The sequence below is a fragment of the Lethenteron reissneri genome, chromosome 22 (assembly GCF_015708825.2).
Source record: "Lethenteron reissneri isolate LAM-NWPU_2019-01 chromosome 22, ASM1570882v1, whole genome shotgun sequence".
Taxonomy (NCBI): domain Eukaryota; kingdom Metazoa; phylum Chordata; class Hyperoartia; order Petromyzontiformes; family Petromyzontidae; genus Lethenteron; species Lethenteron reissneri.
Window position 1 is genome coordinate 5,078,563 of NC_083800.1, and position 23,963 is coordinate 5,102,525.

At 40.1% G+C, this 23,963-nt stretch overlaps 3 protein-coding genes across 5 annotated transcripts in view; 2 read left to right on the forward strand and 1 right to left on the reverse strand.

Moving 5' to 3' along the window:
* Window positions 1-5,103, forward strand: part of LOC133345554 (inhibitory synaptic factor 2A-like) — a 29,540-nt gene extending 24,437 nt beyond the window's left edge. For all 3 annotated transcript variants that reach the window (XM_061556437.1, XM_061556438.1, XM_061556439.1), the window contains one exon: window positions 2,303-5,103. In XM_061556437.1, coding sequence (XP_061412421.1) covers window positions 2,303-2,531 — 229 coding nt within the window. In that variant the 3' untranslated portion in view covers window positions 2,532-5,103. The remainder of the gene's footprint in view (window positions 1-2,302) is intronic.
* The window catches only part of LOC133345555 (conopressin/neurophysin-like), a 559,395-nt gene that overhangs the window by 501,601 nt on the left and 33,831 nt on the right, over window positions 1-23,963 (forward strand). The gene's annotated exons all lie outside the window — the stretch shown is intronic.
* Window positions 1-23,963, reverse strand: part of LOC133345551 (dedicator of cytokinesis protein 1-like) — a 209,175-nt gene that overhangs the window by 132,306 nt on the left and 52,906 nt on the right. Inside the window, exon 28 of the mRNA XM_061556432.1 lies at window positions 16,628-16,723. Within this exon, the coding sequence (XP_061412416.1) occupies window positions 16,628-16,723 (96 nt within the window). The remainder of the gene's footprint in view (window positions 1-16,627; window positions 16,724-23,963) is intronic.

Genomic DNA, 23,963 nt, shown 5'->3' on the forward strand with positions numbered 1-23,963 from the left:
TGTTTGACCATACTTCACCACACTGGTCAATGTGGGTTGGTGAGAAAAGGGGCCCAGGACCAGTTCAGATGTGAGACGTGGCAAGGAATTAAGTTAGGTCGCCAGGTTCACAGCGCAGTGCACTAACCACTGCCCCACCACTTCCCATGAAGTAGAAGCTGGATACAAGCACACCCCTTGTGAGGGAGGACAGTGTGCTTATATCCAAAGTAGTGTGCTTGTATCAGAAGTTGGCATTGGGTTACATGCTCAGCAGCATTTTCTAAGGATGTGTTGCTTTTATCGATACTATGTTCAACGATAATTTCATATAATCATGGGTGATGGATGATGATATCAAGTATGAAAAACAAACATACTACATGAGAATTTGCCACATAAGACCTGCCCTATAACATTGAAAACACATCATGGGTGGGTGGTATAAATCATGCCCCGTCACATTTCCAGGTATGTTAATATCTTGTCACAAACCTTACTCTGTCTACAAGTAATAACAATCAAAATTAACAAAACTATATATAACACCTTGCAACAGAATGTCTCGTGAATCCCATTTGATTTGAAATGGTGCAAATGTGTGACATGCTCTTCTGTGCTGTGTATGCGGTGATAATTGGCGACAAAGGATATAGTGTGAAATAGGGAGGTGGCAGAGTTGAGGGTGGCAGGCACACTCACAGCTCCACTCGTAAATTACCCCTGTGCTCTATGCCTGTGTGTAAACAGACAGCAATTAACCCATTTGACCTCAAATTGCCTCTAAATAATAATTGCAAAAGTTACTTAAAGCTGTTATGGTCATCTGCCCATAGTATGCTATGCTTACCACTTTACTGCATTTTTAAAACTCACACTCGTGTCTCATTATTTTTTTAAATATTTTTTGTCCATCGATATTATTTAGCAGCATTTGTTTGTCTGTAGAATGTGGGTCAGACCCAGTAGCGGCTCCTGCAAAATCTCTCAGGGGGGGGGCAAATGTCTGGATGATTGATAAGGATAAGGTCCACCCATGCAATTGATAAATTAACAGCTTAAGCATGGAAAGGCAACTTCACTTCTTTAATATTAATGAAAAATAAAGTGACTCTTACAATACATCTTGTTTGTTTCTATACTCACTATTAAAACAAACCACTCAAGTTTCTTTTATTAAAGATTCCACTAGGTGGCGACAAATTATATTGTTGGATGACACGTGCTTACGTATGATGACGTAAGCACGTATGATGACGTAAGCACGTATGATGACGTAAGCACGTTAGGGCAAGCCCTCCCGGAAGCCATAGAGAATGCATTGCAGTGCCCCCGTTCGAAAAAAAACATCTTTGAATGTAAGTCTATGGGGCCACTCGGGGCGATTCTCAGCTGGAGGGAAATCGCCTAAAAGAGGCGGTACTCCACAGAACGTAGCATGACGCTGATTGGACTATATCCAGAGGCTGCAGTGACGGCTAGCGTGACTCTGTGGTTGAATGACATTGGTGGTGCGTCGCCCAATCGCCCTAATGAAGAAACCGCCCCTGGTCAGACCGTGTAAATAAAAGGCGTGTCATAAACCCACCTCCACCCAACGCAGCTGATCAAAAAAGTAGCCACCTGAATAAACGTGCCAATTTATGAATGCATCACCAGCACCGGTGTGTTGGAGAGTATTCTCGCAACATTTATGAAGCGTAACATTGATTGCAAAAGCCTACGTGTTAAAACCTATACCGGTTTCAAGATTCTGTGTCTCATCAGCAATGCCAGGCCTGTTAAACCACCACTGCCATTTCGATTTAAAGCTTTCGTGACTGCAGGGATTCATCTTCTTGGTTCTTTCGGTAAAGTCACGTAGAATGGAAACAATAAAAGTAATAAAATAAAGCATAATAAAATAATTCTCACGACGTTTCGGTCACAACGCAAGCAGCCGTCATTAGGTGAAGACCAGGTCTGTCGGGGAGACGCTGGTCTTCACCTGATGACGGCTGCTTGCGTTGTGGCCGAAACGTCGGGAGAATTATTTTATTATGTTTTATTTTATTATTTTTATTATTTCCATTCTACATGACTTTACCGAAAGAACCAAGAAGATGGACACCACTGCCATGTTACCAAATGATATTGTGGCAACAGCACTCCATTGTGTGTAATGTGTTCATTCTGCACTCTTGAGACATTCGTTACGTTACGGTTGCTCACGAACGTAATTTGGGTCCCGTTAAATGCTCTAAAAAAAGCGTTATTGTCTCGAAACTCATCGTTCGGTTCCACGCGCCAAATGTCTATCTCACCACCGCTTTTGTCTCAACAGCGTCGAACACGACTTTAAGCAGCAGGAGGACAAGATCCACAGGCAACTGAAGCCGAAGGAGACACCGTGCCCTGGTACCACTCCCCAGGATGAGGTGGTCGACACTCAGCCACCGCCACCGCCCAGTCCTGAGGTCAAGGCACCAGAGTCCCCACCGAGCCCTGTTCAGCAGAAGGCCCTCAGGCCACTGGGCAAGAGGGAGAAAAAGGGCTGCTTCTGGTTTCTCTGACAGTGCTCTTTTTCTCGCACTGCTATGGACACTCGTAAAAGCACAGGGAGGGCTCCAATGAACCAGCATTTTTTTGTTGACCTACTGTGTTTTGGGACGGACAGGAAGGAAAACCGCGTCCACTGAACACTGCCCAAATGTGCGCATACGGTAGTGCTGTATGGAACATTTTATAACGGTACAATGGCGGTTGATCATGAGCGTGGGAAGAAACGTACAGTGCGTTGTTGATGGACAAACAAAATACTTATTGCAATCTGTTAAGACTTCTCTTTCAACATTCGGAATAGGCCATTGATACCTGCTTGTAATAATAGGTGCATTACAGAATGGTTTAAACAGGATTTATTTTCTTGCCAAAAAAAGTAAGCAAAAACAACGGTAACAAAGTTGGCCAACTAATGGCATGCATACCGTATGAATATTTTCATCGCACAGCACCTTGAAGATGAAGTAGTGCCTATCAAGCATGACTGCTAGACTTTAACATAGATAATGGTTAATTTTATATGCGTATAACATTGTCACGAACATGTCGCATACGGAGTGAGACATGACACCTAATTTTTAGCCTGTTTACAAGTGTGCTGCCATGGGTTACCTGCTGAGACCGAACTGGAGAGACAGCTCAGAAAACAAGGAAGGAAAGAAGCAAACTTTGAACCCTCCTGATGGATTTACACAGAGGTGCCATTATTTGGCAGCATGCTCAGATGTTCCCCACGTTTGCCAAGTAATGCCACTGAAACGTCACGTCCCTGCCATACGTGCCACTTACCCTCCCCATTGCTCCTCCCACCCACCACCTTGCTTCACAATCCCTGGACATGCAACTGATGTAAATGCAAAACCTCTTGTGAATTTGTGTTTATTGCGTGAAGTGTTTGGACTGCAACAGGATGGTGTGAATATTTTTGCCACGGAAATATTTTGTCAATGAAATATCATCTCATTATGAATATGATATTACAATACCGTACCATAATAAATCATTGCAACTTAACAAATAGACTTTATTGTGTCCACAACGTTTTGTCGGCATATTTAATTATACTTATTTATTGTCGTATGACAATCACGCTAAAATGAAACGGTATATAATTATTTATTGTTTTTAAAAAATACAAATCACCCATAGTTTAACAAAACTATATTTAAAATTGTGAAAGTATTTATTTATTATTGACTTGCTTTTTAAAACTTGTACTGTTGTTGCGTGAAAAAAATATATATACTGTAATCAAGAACATAAAATATCACCTCGTTTATATATTGCCATTAAATTATACATTATTCATTGTAACATGCAGTGAATTATAAATTATAGTAAATTTTCCATACAAAGTTTGGAGTAATTTGTTTTTTTTTCTTCCCAAATGTGTTTTGTCACTTCAGTGATTTCTCATGCTGATGGGTCATAGACAAACTTCAAGTTGGAGCTTAAGTTAAAATTATTAGTGGTACACTAACTTGCTACATTAGTTATCGGGAGCCCGCCGCTTGGGTTTGTCGTCTGAGAGAAGGTAGGTCCTAAAGGTAGGTTAAGGTGCAGCTCTGTGATTGCTTGCTTGTGCCGTTGTGCTGGCAGAATGGTCTCCACTAGAGAAAGCTCTAGAGGGAAGTTGGCCTACTCTCCTACGCTGGCCAGATGTCTTGGAAGAGGTGGGATTGCCCACTTTATCTTCAGGGCCTTTGGGAATAACACTTCAAATGTCTGTATGAGGGTTCATCTATATAAAATAAATCTCAAAATCAAGCCTATATACAAAATATCAGATAATCCCAAGAAAAAATGTGTTCCAATTCTCTCCGCAAAGGGAAGTGACGTTACTAACATGACATCAATTCTGCTGTTTTCCACCAAACTGGTGTCACGTGGTGTCGAGTGATGTGACGTGTGTGAACGTGATAATACATTAATTCCTAACAACATAAATGACGTGAAAATCACGAGAAAAAAAACGAAAATATTAATTCCAAAATGTTTTAATTTCAAACTCATCCCAGATTTTCTTGTATATTTGTTAACCGTGAATGTTCCAATTTGAAACACTAGTTTATAATTTGGATTATGACGTGATATTTGGAGACTTAATGTGAAATGTTATTAACTATGAACCAATTTATACTGATTAAGAAAATATATTACTCATGAAAAAGCTAAAATCTTTTCAATCGAGCAGTTTGTACTTAATAATAACATGAAGAAAATGGAACTGGTTAAAAAGATCAATTATTTTTGGATGGGGAAATATTTATAATATCTTTACGAATCACACCAACTAAAACTGTTAATGAAGTGTGAACAGTGCAAAGCGAAACATTTCTATTCCAGACGTTCCATGATTACCATAAGCTGTTAGGTTTCTACACACCCCGCCAGGAATGTAATGCTGCAAATTAGCAAGCTAATCTGGGTTTGAAACATGCTCAGGTGGACTTGTGTGACATTACCTGCGCGTAGAACGGTCACAAATTGTGTTAGTGGAATAATAGAGACCTGGTTTTTACACGCTGACATGAATTACGCGCTGCCAAATTATACATGTCAACGCCGCGACCGCACATTTATACGGATTGGACTAAAATTTGGTTACGTCTAAAATTGGCAACTATTGAGATTAATTCGTGTTTTTTTCTTTCTTCCCACCTGCTAAAAATTGAGAGAGGTGAAATAAAACACGAGATTAAAACATGACGGTCTGCTTGTGTTATGGATTGAAGGAAATTATTTAAAAGACAAAGAGTGGTGATCAATAGGCGAGGGACAATATGGGGAGTCCAATAAAGCATGCCGGATTCTGGAATCATTGCTGATTTTTGTAAGCGACAGGTCTTCATCAATAAACAATGAGAAAACATAGAGAGCAATAGCTCACTGTACCCTGCTGTATACATTTCGGCATTTCTCTTTAGATTGAATTTCATGTTTGTTTCAGAAAAAAAAGGGAGCAGCACATTTCATTAAACATGGTGAATTATTTCCACCCAACCAAATCATTTCGTTTTCATGAAAAAAAAACGGTCAACCTGACCCCTCCGTGTTGCCTTATTGATGGCTGAGACCATTGCACAACTCGGCACAGCCAGATTGAACATCAGTCCACACGTTGAAGGCATGAAATGAAATTCAGCGCAATATTTTTTGACTGACAAACTCTCAACAAACTCCCAAGGTTACGCCGCAGAAACACAGCTATTGTTTCCAATTTTAATTTCAATGAGTTCACACTAAACAAGAGTATTAAGACCATGCATGCCCAGTTTTAGCATACCTCAAAGCGACGATTGTGGTAAGAATTACGCATAAAAAAACTAATTAATGCATAAGAAAATACTATATTTTGTGGAAAGTATGCTCAAAGTTTCAGATTTCACCATTTGTGTACGTGAAATACTAGTTCGTATTGAAACTATACAACTATTTTCTGTGATTAATGTCTCATCCTTTCCGTTGGTGACTAATGTTTGCTTATACTAACACATACATTGACATATACAACCTTTTGTTATTCTTGAAGATGGTTGTAGCAATGTCGCACATTTTTAAAAGGCATGTTTATTTAACTGTCATATGCTAATTGTTCACTGGTAAAGATCTGTCCAAAATTATAATTCTAGAATTTACCAAGAATAAAATTAACCCAAAATACAAGGTTTAGAACTGCGATAATAATAACAACAGTATTTCATAATGAAACATCAATTAATATTACCAACTCATATATTGCCGTCTTACTGAAAATAAGTCCTGGAAAGGTCTAAAAAAAATTATAGACAAACATGCACGTTTTTTTAAAGAACTTGCAGAAAATAATTCAGGTAAAGTGTCAACTTATTCTTCGTGTCATGCTTCGTAGCCAAAAGTTATTGCGTGTTCTGACACTTCCTCTGTAATGCATTGTTATGCAGTAAGCAAAGCATGGCAGTGGTAGTGTGTGTGTGCAAGAAACTAATGAATTGCAAGCACAGAAGCGTGAAAAGCGATTACTCAGTTTGTATGTGTGGTAGTAATGGTGCAGTATTTCTTGCTATTTCTAGAAATGCTGAATGGGACGTAAAACAAAAGCATGAGCTTCAGGCTTGTATGTTTTTTTAAGTGTGTCCTGCAGCCACATTTTCTTCAGTGTTCCATTGCATGTAACCAGGGCTTAATTTCAGCTGAAGCTGTCTGGAGGGGAGGGGGGTTGAGGTGGGGGGGCTCGGAAAAAATTCCACGTGAAATTAAGCTCTAGGAGTAACAAATTACTGTTTTTAGGAAAATGGCACAATTGCCCCAACATGTGAAATTAATATGAATTTTAATTAATTCTGCAAGTGTAAATCAAGTCATTAATATTCTGCGTGCAAATTATTTGCAAGTGCATTATATGCCTATTTTACTGTAGCAATGACCGTACCACTTCGGTATTCATATTTGTTGAATACATTCTTGCAATGTTTACACAAGTGAAATATCATACATTAGCCAGAGTATTACAAAAGCAAATTACTTGCTGAACAAAAATCAAATGTGGTAAAGTAACAGGAGCAACGTGCACCCATCATGCGAGAACGAGCGTAGCACAAAAACAATCTTTGTATCAAGACTCAGGGTTGTTTTTCCCATGATTCTGATTAATCCCTACTTCTGCAACAGAGGGTAGTCTGTACATAAGACAATAGGTTAAGATATATACGTCACCGATCTAAATAAAATGCTGTATTGCTACACAAGAATCCATAATAAATGTGCTCCCCACATAATGAGCAGACAATGTCACGGGGTCAAATGGACTCCCTCCCCATGGGTGAAGCTACATTTACGAGTACGGATAAAGTTTCTCTCATTCACAATATTAAGCAGAGGTGGCAGGGAAATGACGGTGCGTAGGAGGTCGTATGAAGGGACAGTTTTGTGGGAGGCAGTGATCTGGTGTCGGGGCTGGTGGAGGGGGGGGCGGTGAGTGGAGAAGCAGATTGGGATGAGAAGCTCTGATGAATGGTGGAGAGGATATGAAGACAAGAATGACAGCTAGCCTGAAAGAGCAAGGGATAGTGAAGAGAAGGGGGCAGGAGGTGTTCGCGTCGCCGCTTGATGCAAACGGCGGGGTATTGGATGAGAGAGTTGCTCACTTAATGTTTGTAGGAGGGGGCAGATTGAGCAGGTGAGAAAGTCGTGAGTGATTTTTTTTCATGAGCGTAGCTATGAATGCCTAATCTACAAATCTTACAGCGCTAACCATCAACATCACTTCACGCGTAATGAAAAAGCACTCATTGCCCATTTCACAACAAACATGTGACATTTCATTTTCCGCATGTATATGTATTAGAAAATTCGGAATATATTAATGTTGTATATATATCCTACTGAATAATACCTATTGGAGGTGTGGTAATTCTACATGCTTGTTCAGAAATTAAAATAATAAACCAGATAATAAAAACCAAAGCATAGAGAAAGGTAGATAATACTTAGCTCTGTCCTTTGCATTGACACTTTACATTGACTCTAATCGTGTTTAAGATCGTTATGCCGATGATCAAATTGCATACAATGCATCCCCATCTAGGCATATCTCAGAAGCAACCTTTTTGGGTTAGATCGCGTTATTTATAAATGTGTCGTAACCCTCCACCACCCGACACGGCCAATCAGCAAAAAAGTGTCATGTTGACAAAAGACAAATAGTTCACTACTTCAGCCCACCGGTGTGTTGAAGCGTGAAGCCACAACATTCAACATTTTTGAGTACGACGTTTCGCTGGTAATTGCATCCAGCATCATCGGGCAATTCGCCAGAATGGTTGGGGGTTGACTCAGCCCATTCCATCTCAGAAGCTAAGCAGTCTTCAGCCTGGATAGTTCTTGGATGGAGGGACCACCAGGTTAGCATAGGTGGCTGTGCGGCTACATTGCACGCAGTGAAGGGCAGTGCAGGAAAATACATTTCAAACTGTATTTCTATTCTCCAACATCTGCATTGCATAACTTCACCACACAGCGCTGATACGTTTGTTCAAGTATGGCCAAACAATAACCCCCCAGGAACCACACAGTAGGGGGGGGGGGGCCTTATCCAGCAGTGCACATATACACACGTGTACAATATCATCGCAGCGTGTGTCCGTACAGAATTCGTCAATGCACCGTACTGGAAATGTATGATCCCGTTATATTTCCGAAGCTAATACAAAATGCCTAGGTGCTACCCGACACAGACAGCACAACTATTGTAAAGTGACATTTAGGCGATTATCATTCGGTTTTATTTTAACGTTACAGTTATTATATTAATAGTCTAATAACATGATTAGATGCGAGGCTACTTAAGGGAATGTGTCGCGTATTTCAGAGGCTATTTCTGCACCCTGCAATTTGTTCAAAGGCATCCGCGGCACCGCTGCTAACACTGCAGAAAAATCCTGCAAATACTCGGTGAGTTATGGCTACCACATGTACCAAACTCGAGCATTTACTCCACGAGAAATCAATGTTTTGGCATGGAAAAATAGCTAAATCTATTTTCCATTTGTCTAAAGGGCCAATGCGTGAAGACAAATCCACACATATCGTAATTGCTGCTCAAAAATGCTTTTTTCAGTTTGAGATATGACAATGAAACACAAATATAAATTGCTGCAGAAAAATCAGGAGACGCTTGATAGACAGTGCTTTCTTGGAACTCTTTACATCATATAAGTTGTATGTTGACAAAGAGAGAATTTTGCCACATATATGTAACAATTAGACTTTCAATATATATGAACAAGACGGTATCACGCCGGCAGTAGGGCAAGTGGCTTGCAACTGTAAAGTTGCGAGATAAAATCTTGGTTGGAGGTTGACTCAGCCCATCCCTCTGGGGTCTATCAATTTAGTACCACTTTGTGCAGAAATCAACCCTATGGATAGACTCGCCCCCGCCATACGAACGTGGAATTTCCACCACTGACGTAGGTTTGTAAACAGAAGAACAGTCCTGCCTAAGCCCTCATGTTTGCAGGAAATCGCTTATTTGGGGGAAACTATTGTGTATGTTGTCTGTTTGTTGAAAGTGGTGAATTAATGTAACCGTGATAAAGCACAACGTTGTCTTTCATTACAGCGAGAATCGTGGGGTACTTCATTTAATGGGATACTGTTTATGAAGAACCTCATGACGATGTGTCGTTATCTGCAGACTTTTCCAGTGCATAGACTGTATATGGACTACAGATACTGGGTATGCAGTATATATAGTCAGGCCGCACAGTGAATGCATGACATGAATATGAACAAATAATAATACAGTTTACAGCCTTTCATTAACCCACTGCTGAATGGAGGCTTCCCATTGTCATATTGGTCAATACCATGTGTTTGACTATACTTCACCACACTGGTCAATGCAGGTTGCCGAAGAGGAAGGGCCCAAGACCGATTTCAGTTACCACTTATCACTGATGTTAGCCGTGACCAGGAGTCAAACTCGAGTTACTAAGTTCACATAACTGTGCGCCACCCTTTGATATAAAACAAAAAATTAGGACATATATTTATTTATATTTTGAGAGAATTGGGTAAGAGTTGGTTTCGTTTACGTAACTGTAGGAAAAATCCAGATAAATCAAGATATGCCGTGTTGGACTGAAAAATTATGATGTACTGAAAGGAGCTTCGCAAAGACAGAAATATAAATAAAAACTACATTATACAGCGAAGGCAGGATATGTATGGAAATCTCTACTTTTTCAACGTCACTCAATGTGTTGTTCATATTCTCATCTTATCATACTCTTCATTCAGCAAAATACTACTGGGCTTAGTTAATTATTTGTAAATTTACTTTTTACAATATAAATCTGGGACACGGTTTATAGACATTATCTTTTCCTTTACCACATTTAATGGGGGAATTTTTTTTATTAAATAATCGCAATTTGGAAAACCGTAATTTTGTCCAATTTGCTTGCTGTCCAATATATGTATGCCAATGCCCTCTATTTTGCAAATACCACATAGAGAGAGATAGTAAACGGTTTCTTGGCTGCAGGTTTTGAGTTCCTATGCCAGAATGCGACAAAAACATTCCCCTAAAAAATTCTGGATGTATTTCTCTTGTTCACCCGAGTCATCTTTGTAGTTGAGGATTCAAGCGCAGAATAATAATTCTTGTATGGTCTCAAGACAGATACACAAATGAAAAGTCACATTCAAACACTAAACTCCAACACACATGTTCATAAATACGGTGTCAGTGATGTATTTGATCAAGCCTTCTCGCATAGTTTGTTTTTCATAATATTCTCTGTGCTTATTCCTGCATGTGCATGTTTACATTTGATCCTGCTGAAGGCAATACAGTGCTTTTCCAGACTCCACCCTTCCAGGTCAGAACCAATTTACTCCAAATTAAATAGAAGTGCAAAGTATGGATTTATATATATGTGAGAAAATAAAAATACCAGCATTACCTATGATTTCCCATCGCAGTGCACGGTGGGTTTTAAACATAGTTGCTGTTTTTGCATTGACCAAAACCCCATTGTGAAGGGTGAATGTTGGGCTTGACTCTGCTGATGAAATCATGAAGGTCAAAACCAGTCCAGAGTTTGCCTGTTTAAACACACTCGATTGGAAAACACTGGTCCAATATACCAGTAGGTCAGTGGACATATATATTAGACAGACTTCATGCCTGGTCATTATTTATTAATAATTCCATATTTAGCTTTGCACACTGAAAGAGCCAGTCGTGCTGAGAGTACTTATTTTAGACGGAATCAACATAGGAAAGGTTTGCTGCCATGGTGTAATGGTTAACACACGAGAATTGTAAGAGGTTCGATAGAGCAGTTGAAATAATGGAACCAGTTTCTCAAATCCTCCCCCCCCCCCCCCCCCGGCTTTGTCCACCCTGGAGTGTGTATGTTGTATGTTTAACTTCTTTCGCGCCGTACGTAGCCAACCGTGCGACCCACAGTTACTCATTTGGCAAGTTTGCGTGTGGTCGGGTAACGTATGGGTACTCCCAACCTCTTGACAAGACATCTTGCCAGGTTGGAAGTGTACGACGAATAGGTAGGTCACTAGAGCTCCCTCTAGTGGAGGCACTTTCACCAGCAGTGGCGTGAGAAAGTAATTGCAGGGCTGCACCTTTAACTTTCACCTTGACCAACATAGCCATCCATATCTTCTGATAGCACTAGTTTTGTACATGGCCAGAAATCGCCAAGTTTGATTCCCATGTCACTGGGTATTTATTTGTTGGGTCACCGCTACACATACTAACAATTACAAAGATCCCTCCGTATAGCCTGTAACAGGCTATGAAGGCCGGAATGGTGCACGAGGGGGTGGGTGGCCAGCACCACGCCCGACCGCCTTTGTCTCCCGAGTGGAGATGTTTATACACCGCACCAAGTACTAATTTGAGGCTGAATCGAACTAGGAGAGGCCCAGGACCAGTTCAAATAGTCTTTGCTGGTGCTGAGCGCTAGCCACTACACTACCGCTCCCCACACATACTACTACACACACACGCACACACTTTTCTTTCTCACCAGTTGCAGATAAAATCGTAACTTTTTTCATTATTATATTTTACGATCTTCCTCTCAGTCACAAACCAATCTTGAGCCATCTGCTCGTGGCTACCATGCAGAGTCCCACTACCAAGAAAGTATTGCTTGGCGGATACATTCGTAAAAGAACACAGCTCGCAGCGAAACATATTTTGCTCTCAAAGATACCGTAACCTTGTGGGTCCAGAAAGTGAGCGCTGTGTAAAAGTGGCCCTAGGGAATAAGTGATGAATCTTGTACTTCATGCCGAGTAAGATGGTGTGTTCAGCAAGATGTCCAAAAGCACGCTTAACCTCTTTACCTTGAAAAAAATGTTCTTCTAAGTTGGTGTCTTGAGTTAATTTGCTCATTTTGGCAATCCTAGATAAATGCTTTGAAGCCATGATTTAGACGCTTTAAAATTTTGTTGGATACTTCGAGGGTCAAGCAAATGGTTTTACCGTGTGTTTGACATAGCTTACGGAACATATATAGATTTAGTTTTGTCCAAAAAAACATTAATCTTACGATCTGTGTTGCATCGCTGCTCATATTGAAGTATGTTAATTGCTGTGTCGGATGGTGGCGGGTTTAACGACACATTTATATTTACACGATCTAACCCACAAAAAAACCCTCTGTGATGAATTAATTGCATGTTGGAGGGATGATGTAATCCCTGCCCAATTTGGCATTGTGCAGCAAAAATTGTACTTTGCAAAGCCAAAAAGCTTTAGCCACACACACGCATAGTCCCATTAGAGTGATTTTAACAGCTGACCATGCTGTAGTTGCACTCAGTGCAAGCTTCTGGCGTTACGTTGTATACAGTTCGTGGGAAACGTTCACATAGGTATATATTGACATGGACAATCACAGCTGGCAGGAATTTCAATATAACTTCGAAATCTATTGCAACGGCTCGTAAGTTGCCATTGTTCAAAAAGGAAAATAGGCAAATGCTGAGACTGCAAAAGTCACAGGGCAACAAAATATGTAAATGTGACCAAGACATGTCAGTGGTGGCTCCTGAAGTATAAATAGAAAGAAACACCGGGTACAAGGATGGGAGGCAAGGGCATTGCACCGGTGGGCTGACACGTTTTAAATATTAGAAAATATATAAAAAGGCAATGCTACTGAATGTCGTAAGGTAAGGGATATACTCATAATTCGACCAGGTGAACAATAAATCGTGTTCTAGTAAAACTAAAATCCAAGCTAAGTAATGTTTTACAGTTATGTCTGCGCACTAAAATGTTATGCGTCTGAAGGGGCCTGTGTCTAATAATGAATTGCTGAGGTGAAATTTGATCCACCAGTGCATGCATTTATGTCAGCATACTTGCCACTTGACCAAGTACATTAATCTCATCGGGTTCTTGGCTGGCTAAATAAAAGACAACGTGCATTTGAATATAAAGTAGATAACTTCTGCTTAGGCTGACAAGAAAGTGGGTGACACTCGTCCCAATGATCTCTTGCTCCTTCAGGCTTAGGGTACACATTGAGACAAGCCATCTGGTGGGTGTCAGAGGGCATATTGCAGTGGTCAGGGTGAGAGGTGGATGGGAAGAATGAACAGCATAATAAGTATTCTCTTACCTCTGTCTTTGTCTATGCGGGAAAGCAACACCTAGATTGGAAAATAACACAATTTGCTGGAATTTAACCTCTACTGCTTTTCTTCAGGGTGAAAATAAATGGCAATGTTGAAACGATAAAATATTGCTTTGGTTGTGTTTTCACGAAGATCTACGTCAAGCGTAGATCATTTCCAAAGATAATGCTTCGATCTCACTTGTGTTTTATTTCATTCGTTCTTGGTCACAGAAAACACCCCATGTGGGTTTTCACTGTGGGGACATCCTGACGCTTTTCGGTCAGATGCTTGTTTTCTTTGCGTTTGTTTTTGTTGTTGCTTGGGAGGTGAAACGGTTTTTATTCTTTAAAATAATCAAAAAAAATGTGGCACGTTTGGTAATAAGCACACAGTTACGATCTCAAAATAGTCTACTAAGTCAGACTTGAAGTACGGGAAATTGCAAACGTAGGTGATAATTTCGTTCAGGCAGTAAAATAACACAACATGCATTCCATGTCAGATTAACGTTCCGATGCTATCATGGTACATTCATTAAGCATACTACGATAAGTATAGCTTTACATTAAATTATAAATAATGAACTTTCAAGAAATTCTACACATTACTCAACAACTTAATTATCTGATTTCTGCAACTTACTTATTTTATGTATTGTCCCTTTTGGCTCTTGCATGCAGGTGCATGCGTATAACCTTCATAATTTCATGAAAGTATAGCGGAAGCAACTTGGGAGTTCAAATTCGACGAAAAAAGCTATTGCCAGATGTGATTTCCTACTCATATGAACATTGAGGCAGTGCTCACGTCCTGTTTACAGCCCTGAGACAGTGGTGGGAACTCCACATTCCTATGGTGGGGGGCGAGTCCATCCATAGGACAACCACCGTTCCCCACAAAGTGGTATACGAATTAATCAACCCCATCTTATGGACTGAACACTTACGGGGCAGAACAATGTCAATCAGGAAATGGAGGACGCAATGAGTGGAACATGTGTGCAGGATGGAGGACAGCAGGCTACTGACACGGGTTTTGGAGTGGGCACCTAGCATATCAGCAGCCAAGGAGAAGACCTGGAGCCACATTCTGGCGATGAACCCCTAAGAGTGGACCTTGGAGGTCTGTCTGATGTCCACTTTACAACGGCTACAGTATCTAGTAGAAAGTGGAGAGCAATGGTGTGGTGACATCAATGGGATTGTATGATGACCTCTTAACCTGGACTTTGCTGTCGCTTGTAAAATGTCATTTTATTCCGAGGTTAATTTATACTTAGTATATGTTAAACGAATGTTTGGAAATGTATAGTGAAATGCGTAGGATCGAGAAGGAAATGCATAAGAGCTTACAACCCACTTCTGGGTGATTTAAGAGTTTGTTCTCTCTGTTGAAAATAACTTTATAACTACAAAACCTTTGGAGCGATGAAACACACGAACGAAAAAAGTATGCCCGAGAGGACATCCTCTGCAGAGATAGATCAATTCAATCAGCTCGTATGCAGCAGCTAGTTGGATTGTTACATCTTGGAACTGTGAGAGAAGGTGATGGTTTGCGGAGGCCTTCATCATTAGATCAGGGCTGATGTGACGAATGCCTTAGAAGTAGATTGAACAATTGCCTCTTCAGTTTCACACTATTACTGCCACGAATATTTCACCAGAATATGTTTTTCGTTCTCATGTACTGTTTCTATTAGGGGTGTAATGTTGCATCATTGCATCCATCAAAATCAATTCTTAGGCTCACAATATATGCATCGAATAGTGTGTGCGTGGACACATTTTTATTAATATCAGGTAGCGTCACTTGGTGTTGGGTGGATCATTGCACTTGAAGATTGTGAGTGATGGCAGCAGCTTGGAGAGATGTTTATCCTGCAGTGAATTGACCATTGCTGACGATGATGAGGATACATTGCATATGATTCGTTTGTATGACCACTTCGGCCACGAGATGCAATACAGTGCACCACATTTCAAAAAAAAAAAGAATATTCCTTAATGAAATTGCAACCTCCTAATCATGACAATTGATGAATTTGCAAGAGGGAAAATCATTATAGGTCTGGTACGTATCGTCACTTGCCAGCCAAGGCATTTGTTATATATATTGGCGCAGCACACACATTGTATTACGCTATGTCGGGACAAAACATTAATCCATTGAGTGTGTATGGAGGTAACGTCTTTCAAGACTGCGTGGTGGAAGGGAATTAAATTTGTCATGCTAAATGGAGCAGTTGCTCCTTGCTTATAAGGCAAAAACTCTGCATGCACAAGTTCCCTTAGAATAAATGTATTCATAATGCTGTACTGGTGTGATGGTCTAGCACACGGGCAGATTGCAATCCATAGGTTGCAACGGAGCATTGAGATCTACGGGTGAAATGCGCCTTACAATGGTACATTATTATTTTTATTATTTGGGGTCACCGGTTAAATTCGATCTCCCGGCGCGGCAGTTGAAACGGAACTTTTGAACAAGCACACATCCCGAGTACAAATGCAAAAGAAAACCATGAGCATTTCCTGAAGAAGAGCAATGTTGTCACCTTGTCTTAGGCCATCATCACAACAAATGTGCACAAATGTGACCAACTATTTCTGCTGTGATGCAGTTTTCCCATCATTTACAGATTTTATTGCAATTGAAACAACGGGCAAGTGTATTAACCCCCCCTACACCCCCCCTTCCCTATGCCCCCCTCTCCTCCGTCACATCTGTCCACCGGGCAGTCTAAATTAGGTGCACGATGTGAGTCGATCGGCAGGTCGTGCGTGGGTTGGGGGGGAAATGTGGGTAACTCCCGCGTATTCGAACACATCTGCCCGGCGTGAATGAGTAGGTCAAGCACCCTCTGGATGGGGCTCTCTCGTGCTCCCCTTTGGTGGCAATTGCAGGGCTGCACCTTCGACATTGGTGCGTGAGGTCGGAGCGGTGTGACCGCAGTGGTACTTACGATGGGGTCCGCCTCTCGATCCATAGCGATCACTGCACGGATGACGGTGCGCAGCAGCTGTTCCATTATGTATTGAATTTGATGCCGCACGGGACCCTGAGAAGAGAGTAACGCGGGCGTGAGCACAGCGAAATCCCTGCTCAGAAACGTTTGCCCCATTAAGCGCGACACCGATTTGGCGTGGAAGATATTCTTGCTTTCCACGCGAACCAATGAGATTTTGATGCAAAGAAAATTGCGACATATTAACAAACTTTATATATTGGCTTTGTGCCATACAATCAACTGTTATTTCATATGTTTAGCATCCAATTTGTGGAGTTTTTGTAAAAACCCGTAATGTATTTCTGTAACAATTTCACTTCAAATTATTTTTATTCACCTTACAAATGTAATGTAAAGTTTCTGCGAGTAACATGGTGATCAGCTATAGCTCCAATGTACGTATTTCACAACTAATTTGCATAGTTTTTGTAAGACAATTCAACACATAACCATTTCGTTGCACTTCACAAATGCAACATTAACAAGTCTGGCAGCGGCGTGACTTTTTTTTCTTTTCACTTTGAGATTTCACTTGTGTAGCATTTCTTAGTGAGGGAAAGCGTAACCTTGTCAAGGAACAATCCTCCAGGGATAAAGTTGGGTTTTGTAAGAACTTTGCAAAAATTGGTGTCTGGTCTGTCAGCACGAAAAATGAGGTTAGCAGGGTTGGGATCCTTTTCCACGAGAGGAATAACAGTTCAGACCCAGTCCATTTCAATTGAACTGGGGGAGCACCTCAACCGGAGTAACCTATCCAAATAAAAAATTACGGAAGGATTGCTGCATTATATTTTCTAAATGTGTAGCTCAAAGCACCGTGCTTGAAGGATGAAATGGTCCGATAATTATAAAGGAGGCATTGGTTCTGTAATTTAATGCGGTTACATATATTTATACCCTATATGAAATATCTTTCTTCAAAGGTAATAGATGATTCTATAATGAGGATAATTTCATAAAATTGAAATCTAATATCAGGTATGGAAACCCATTTGAATATATTTATATCATACCCAATGCTGCATTACTCATAACTGTATATATTTGGCAAGCTATACTATTCTAAGGAGCAATATGTAAAACAAGAATTCTGCAAATGTTCCGCGTACTTAGCAATGAACTGCTTTTATTTTGCAACTATTCCATATTAACCAAATGTATGCAGATATTAAAACGATAACAGCATGTGGAGGATACGTAATGACACGTACAAAACGCTCATCATGTAGTAGTGTGCATAGAAATTGAATATATAGGGAGATGGAATTGTTGTCTTCCCGGGTGCCAGTCAAAAGTCAAGTTTGTAAAATTCAAGATCAAGCCTCTTGGTTGTATTGACCTGGTTGAACTGAATTTTTGGTTGAACTGGTTAAACCTAAGCACTGTGAGTTCAAAGACAATACCTTTTCGTGTATTGCATAACATGCATAACATGCAATCCACGACGAGTCGTAGTGTCGTGGCACAGACACAGAGAAGAGGAGGAAGAGGACCATGATTCAATGTGCAGTAAACGTGAACAGATTAGAATGAGCATCCAAAAAGTAACGAATTGAGAGGATGGGGTGATCCAAGAAAACTGAAATTGCATTTTGACACATTTACATATTGTCTTGTGCCCGGAAGTATACCGTACATCCCTTCATATTAAAAATATTGTGGATATTTTTGTGTACAATGCATTTTTTTTTAAACAATAACATATCTTCTTCTTGGTTCTTTCGGTAAAGTCACGTGGAAGGGAAGTAATAAAAGAATAAAAATAAAACATAATAAAATAATTCTCACGACGTTTCCATATGCATTTCCATATGATAAATTCCTCTTGATATGCAAATTATTTTGTCTAGGCGCTCTTCTTCCCACTTCTTCACCTGAGGACGGCTGCTTGCGTTGTGGCCGAAACGTCGTGAGAATTATTTTATTATGTTTTATTTTTATTATTGTATTACTTCCCTTCTACGTGACTTTACCGAAAGAACCAAGAAGATGAATCCCTGCAGTCACGAAGGCTTTAAATCGAAATTTAATAACATATCTGTTAGATTAATATTCTCATTCTAAACTGTGGAATTAAAAGTTAGCTATTTTCTCTTGGGATTACATCAATTAGTTCCATGCTGCACTACATTCATATTACAGAGAACAAAGAAATCTCCTTTTAATTAAAAAAGCTAATTTAGTTACCTTCCTTCTCTCTATTCAATGGAAAATGACATTTTTATTACCTTTATTTTTCTCTTCACCAATTCCTTTCCCCTGCTGTGCAAAATATTGCAGCTATAAACTATTTCTAGTTGTTTCCAAATGCCACAGAGCTACAGACTGTGCTCTATCCTCTGCAAAGGTAACCTTTGAGCGAGAACATAATTTTGCTTCAGGTTCCTTGGTGACTAAGCCAAATAATTAGATGGAAAGCTTCGTGGTTTTGAAATAAAGACAATAAAAAAATGCCATTTTGTTTAGAACCCAATTAATCCTTTGGGCTATAAAACGAGCATGCTAATTACGTGAAGATGAAATTGAGGAAACGGGCAAATGCACAAGGCTTGTTTTGAGAGGAGGCACGGGGTTGGCTCAATTGGCCATTTGTGTCTGACGGTTCACCTGTAAATAACGACGACTGTGACTCAGCAACTGCGGAGAATGTACCTTTTAAATTTGCTCTGCTCGACAAAATTCACCCAGAATAAACGATTTTGATGAAGAATCCCGTTTAATGTACTGGATGACATTCCCAGACGTCTAATGAAATACAATAATTTTTTAAATAACTTTTTTCATTCGGAACAAATTATTTTTAGATGAAAAAAAAAACACATTCTTGGTTCTTTCGGTAAAGTCACGTAGAAGGGAAATAATAAAATAATAATACATATTTTTTTTATTTTTAAGAATATGAATCCATGCAGTCACGAAAGCTTTCAATCGAGAAAAAAAACCAACCAACATAAAAATTAAATGATGGTAATACCTCAATGGGTAATAACTCATTTATTATTAAAATCAATGCTGAAATTGTATTCACAGATTGACAAACTACGTGCAATGAGAACCCCCAAATGTGGGCCAGCTCTGTATATGGGACATCCAACTGAGTGGCCTTAGGAGTATGCAGGTTGGTTGGCTTTCTCCTCATTTGGTGGTCCCTATAAGGAGGGGTCTCCATACAGAATAACCAAGGTCAAGCATACCTATCTTGAGTCCAAAATATGATTTAAAGGTATACTATGGTTCTTTCGGTAAAGTCACGTAGATAGTCAAAAATAATAACAAAATAATAAAAATAAAGTGAATAAAAATAATACAAATATCACGACGTTTCGATCGCAGCACAAGCGGTCGTCATCAGGAACTGGGAGGTTAGCCTCTGAGGGCAAGTTGTTCATCAAGGTTTAGAGATGAGCGGGGCAGCTAATGTTAATGTAGGAGAAATTATTTAAAGGCTTAGCATATTACTCTTTGGTTCTTTCGGTAAAGTCACGTAGGTAGTAAAAATAATAGATCACGACGTTTCGATCGCAACACAAGCAACCGTCTTCAGGTGAAAAGAGGGGGAATCTGCCGAGGCAGGCTGTTAATAAAGGTTTTAGAAATGGGCGCAGCAGCCAATGTTAATGTAGGAGCGAGCAGGAGTGCGAGTATGAGAGAGAAATTTGCTTGTAAATGTAAGCTTGGCAACGGCCGAGCTTGGCTAGGGCCCAGAAATTGCACCATAAAACTGACATATAATGTGCCGCCCTTGGTTAATCCACTGCTGGATGAAGGCTTCCACGTGCCACTTTGGTGATGAGTGTGGTTTGGCTATACTTCCCTGCACTGGTGAGGAGGTGTGCAGGATCGGTTGATATGTCACTCGCCACTGATGTTAGCCATGGCAGAGAATCAATCAATCAGACGGCTGGGTTTGTAGAGCAGTGCATGACCCACCCTTCGCATTATGATAAATACACATCTACAATACGTATAACGTGACTGCTCAAATGTTTCTGCAATAATTTATGACAAAGTGCTTATTTTTTTATTCTCAAAATGTTTCCTAGAGGTCATTGGATGAATAACTTACGACACAACTTAACATTTAATTTAATGTTACCAATTATCTAACTAAAAGCATATATGTACTTAACTTTTAATGCATTTTCTTTACAGTAAAACAAGTTTAAATATATTTGGGAATGTATCAAATAACTTTAGTCATTATTTACATTGTTGAATCTAATGTACATGATCATGATTTTTTTAAAATAACAAACTAGCTATTGTTCCCATTATAAGGCTTTCCGTATTTAACTCTGTAAATGCATGATTGAATGGCCTTTCAAACATTCTCAAGCAAATGACATAACCTTTTATTGAAAGATCACGCCAGTATTAAAAGTTTAGAAATATTTGCTGTCAATTTAAGGTCACACATAATATAACGGGAGGACCATTGGTATACATGTTGAGTCTAAATAATAATTCATCCTGTATAACCAGCCATTGTTTATAAACCTCAACAGCACATACATGAACAAGTTATACCACTATAATGTGCATTACTACCAGTTAAGGGCCACATTTTAAATAGTCTGTTTTACCTTTGATGAAGCATTAGAATTCTTATAGAATACATAAAACTGGATCTAAAACGGACCAAGTACAAAAACACCAATGGAGTGTTTGTTATCCCCGTGACACCAACACTGGACCCGTGATCACCCTGGGACTCATTGGCATCAGTCTTGGTGGCGCTGGTACCGGATTGTTGAAGTCTCCTCCTTCGAAGTCAGTGTCTCGTGCTATCCTCTTTTCGGAGGCCTGGTGGCGGTGTGGCACCTCCCTCCGCTTCCCTCTGGCCACGCTGTTGATTTGCATCACCATCTGTTTGCTCCCAGAGTCGCTTTCTTGGCCTAGCTCAGGATCTCCGACCAGGGGCACATCCTTGTGTAGCAAGCGGCCATTTTTCTAGACAACTTACAGATTGTGTGCGGTCACAGAGTGCTCTATTTACACCTTCCTGCATTTCTCTATTCTGTTTTTGTTGTTGCTACGTTTTATTTATCTTGCATTTTGTAAGGCACTTCGTGATGCATTTCAGCAAAGTGCCAAATTAAATGCACATCATCTATAACCTTGACCTTATGCAATTTATAAATGCAAATGTTTAGAAATAATAACCATGAGATTTTTTTTAAATATTCAATTGTCTTTGGATATTTTAATTGTAATGCTGCACTCATTGGGATTTTGCTATTTTTCTCTCCTTATTCTAATCCAGATCTCTCATGCAAATATCCGTTTTAGATTTGAAGCTTTCGTGACTGCAAGGATTCATACTCTTAGTTTTTTCGGTAAAGTCACATAGGTATTTACCGAAAAAATATCCGTTTGTTGTCCTTGCTCCAATTAGCACGCTTTGTTACGTACGATGCGAAAGAAGTTCAACATACATACGTACAAGATGCCCTCTTTCATAATGCTCTTATTTGATTTAAATACAAATGTCATCATCATTATCATTGGCCATAGGCAATCCATTGCTAAGTATATTGCACCATACATGGTCCAGAGATGCCACAATCCATCCTCTGCACATGGGCTCACCTCACCTCTCCACCTAGACGGTGGTTATCCTTTTTCTTTTGCCCATAATGGTCCGCTTGGCGATAAGTAAATGGTAATCATTGCGAAGGGAAACGCTTTTGTATGCAGATGAGGAATGGGCCCTTGAGATGGTGAATTGGATTTTACACATTACTTTGCTCATTAAGGAATGGTAGAGCACAGCAGATCAGCGCCAGACATCCTTGTAAGAAATCGAATACTCCGGAAAATTTGGGGGCACTGAAGTTTCTCATCAGAAAACGCAAGCATTGTCACCTGTTCTATGTTCTGTAGACATGTTAGTGACTAATTAACTGACAGAAAATAAGTGACACCTACAAATATGAATGTGATTATCGCTTCACTTTAAAGTGCTTGCTTGTACGGTATTTTTTTTCTCCAATTCATTTTTATACACTGTAGTTTCAAATAGCTTTCTCCATTAACTTATATTGATATATAACAATATCTGGTGCAAAACATTTTCTGCATAGTTAGTAGGACATTAAATACCATTTACATGCACGGCTATAAATGCAATCCTTTGTAATTCCATAATAAATAACAAAAGTATAGTTAATTAAGCAAAGAACGAGAAACCCGGGTTTAAATCTACTACCCGTTAATAATGAGATGTCATCAATTGCAAATTAAAAGAGTATTAATTTGTTGTGTTTGTGTAATAAGAGCCTATGTCAGATTCACGTGGTGATCGGCTTTGCCGGTCCTGCTTTACAGCCAATGGGGGGAGAGCCTGGGAGCATGGCCTCAGCGTGATCACGGGATGTCAGCTAGGTGATTGGTTTCGTTGGTCTTGGCCTCAGCCAATGGGAAGACAAGTCAGGGGCGTGGTCCCGGGATTTGATGGGGGATCTGGAACATTCGGCGCAGGCTATTGAGGATTGGCTGGAGTGTACCACGTGACCCAGGCATTAAATAAGGGGAGAGAGGAGAGACACGGGAGCAGACACAGAACTAAGAGAGAGGGAGGCCACGCGTGAGTGGGGCTCCTGGTGCCACGTGGTGGTGGGTCTCTGGTGACTGTCTGCCCGCTTCCCGTTGCCTGCCAGCAACGGGGGGAGTGTTTGTGAACTGCAAAGAAAGTTAAATAAAAGGACCGATTCTACAAGCCGTCTCCAGCGTGTTATTACATTTGTAATAAATAGTACAATTGAAAAGTCTAAGTGGTTTTCTGCTTAACAGCTCCTTGATCCAGTGGTGGAAATTCCGCATCCCTATGTCAGAAGCCAGTCACCCCATACGATTCATGTATTCAAATCACTTTTGCGAATTTCTCTTGACTTCCCAAAAGGTGGTATTCATTTTAATTACCCCAGTGAAATGAATCGCCGAAACAACTAATTTCCTTTCTGATCGCAAGCCACGAGCCCTACCTCTGCACCACCTGTCCAGACAGTTTGTAAAACTTTGCTCACATTGTAAGCAAAGCCAATAAAAAAAACAATATTCGCTTTATAGATATAGTTATTTTCTTTTTGGTGGCTGTCTGGCAGTGTGTGCAGACATGCAGTGTATCGACTGCCTCTTATGCAAAGGCAATTCTCATGGGAATAACTGTACAATGAATGTATCTCTCGTATTCCTTGCTAGGGAATCATTTCGTCCATATTTCAACATTTACTCGTGCAAAAAATCCGACCGTGGTAAATGTTTCCGTTTTCTACACTTTAGATGAAAGTGC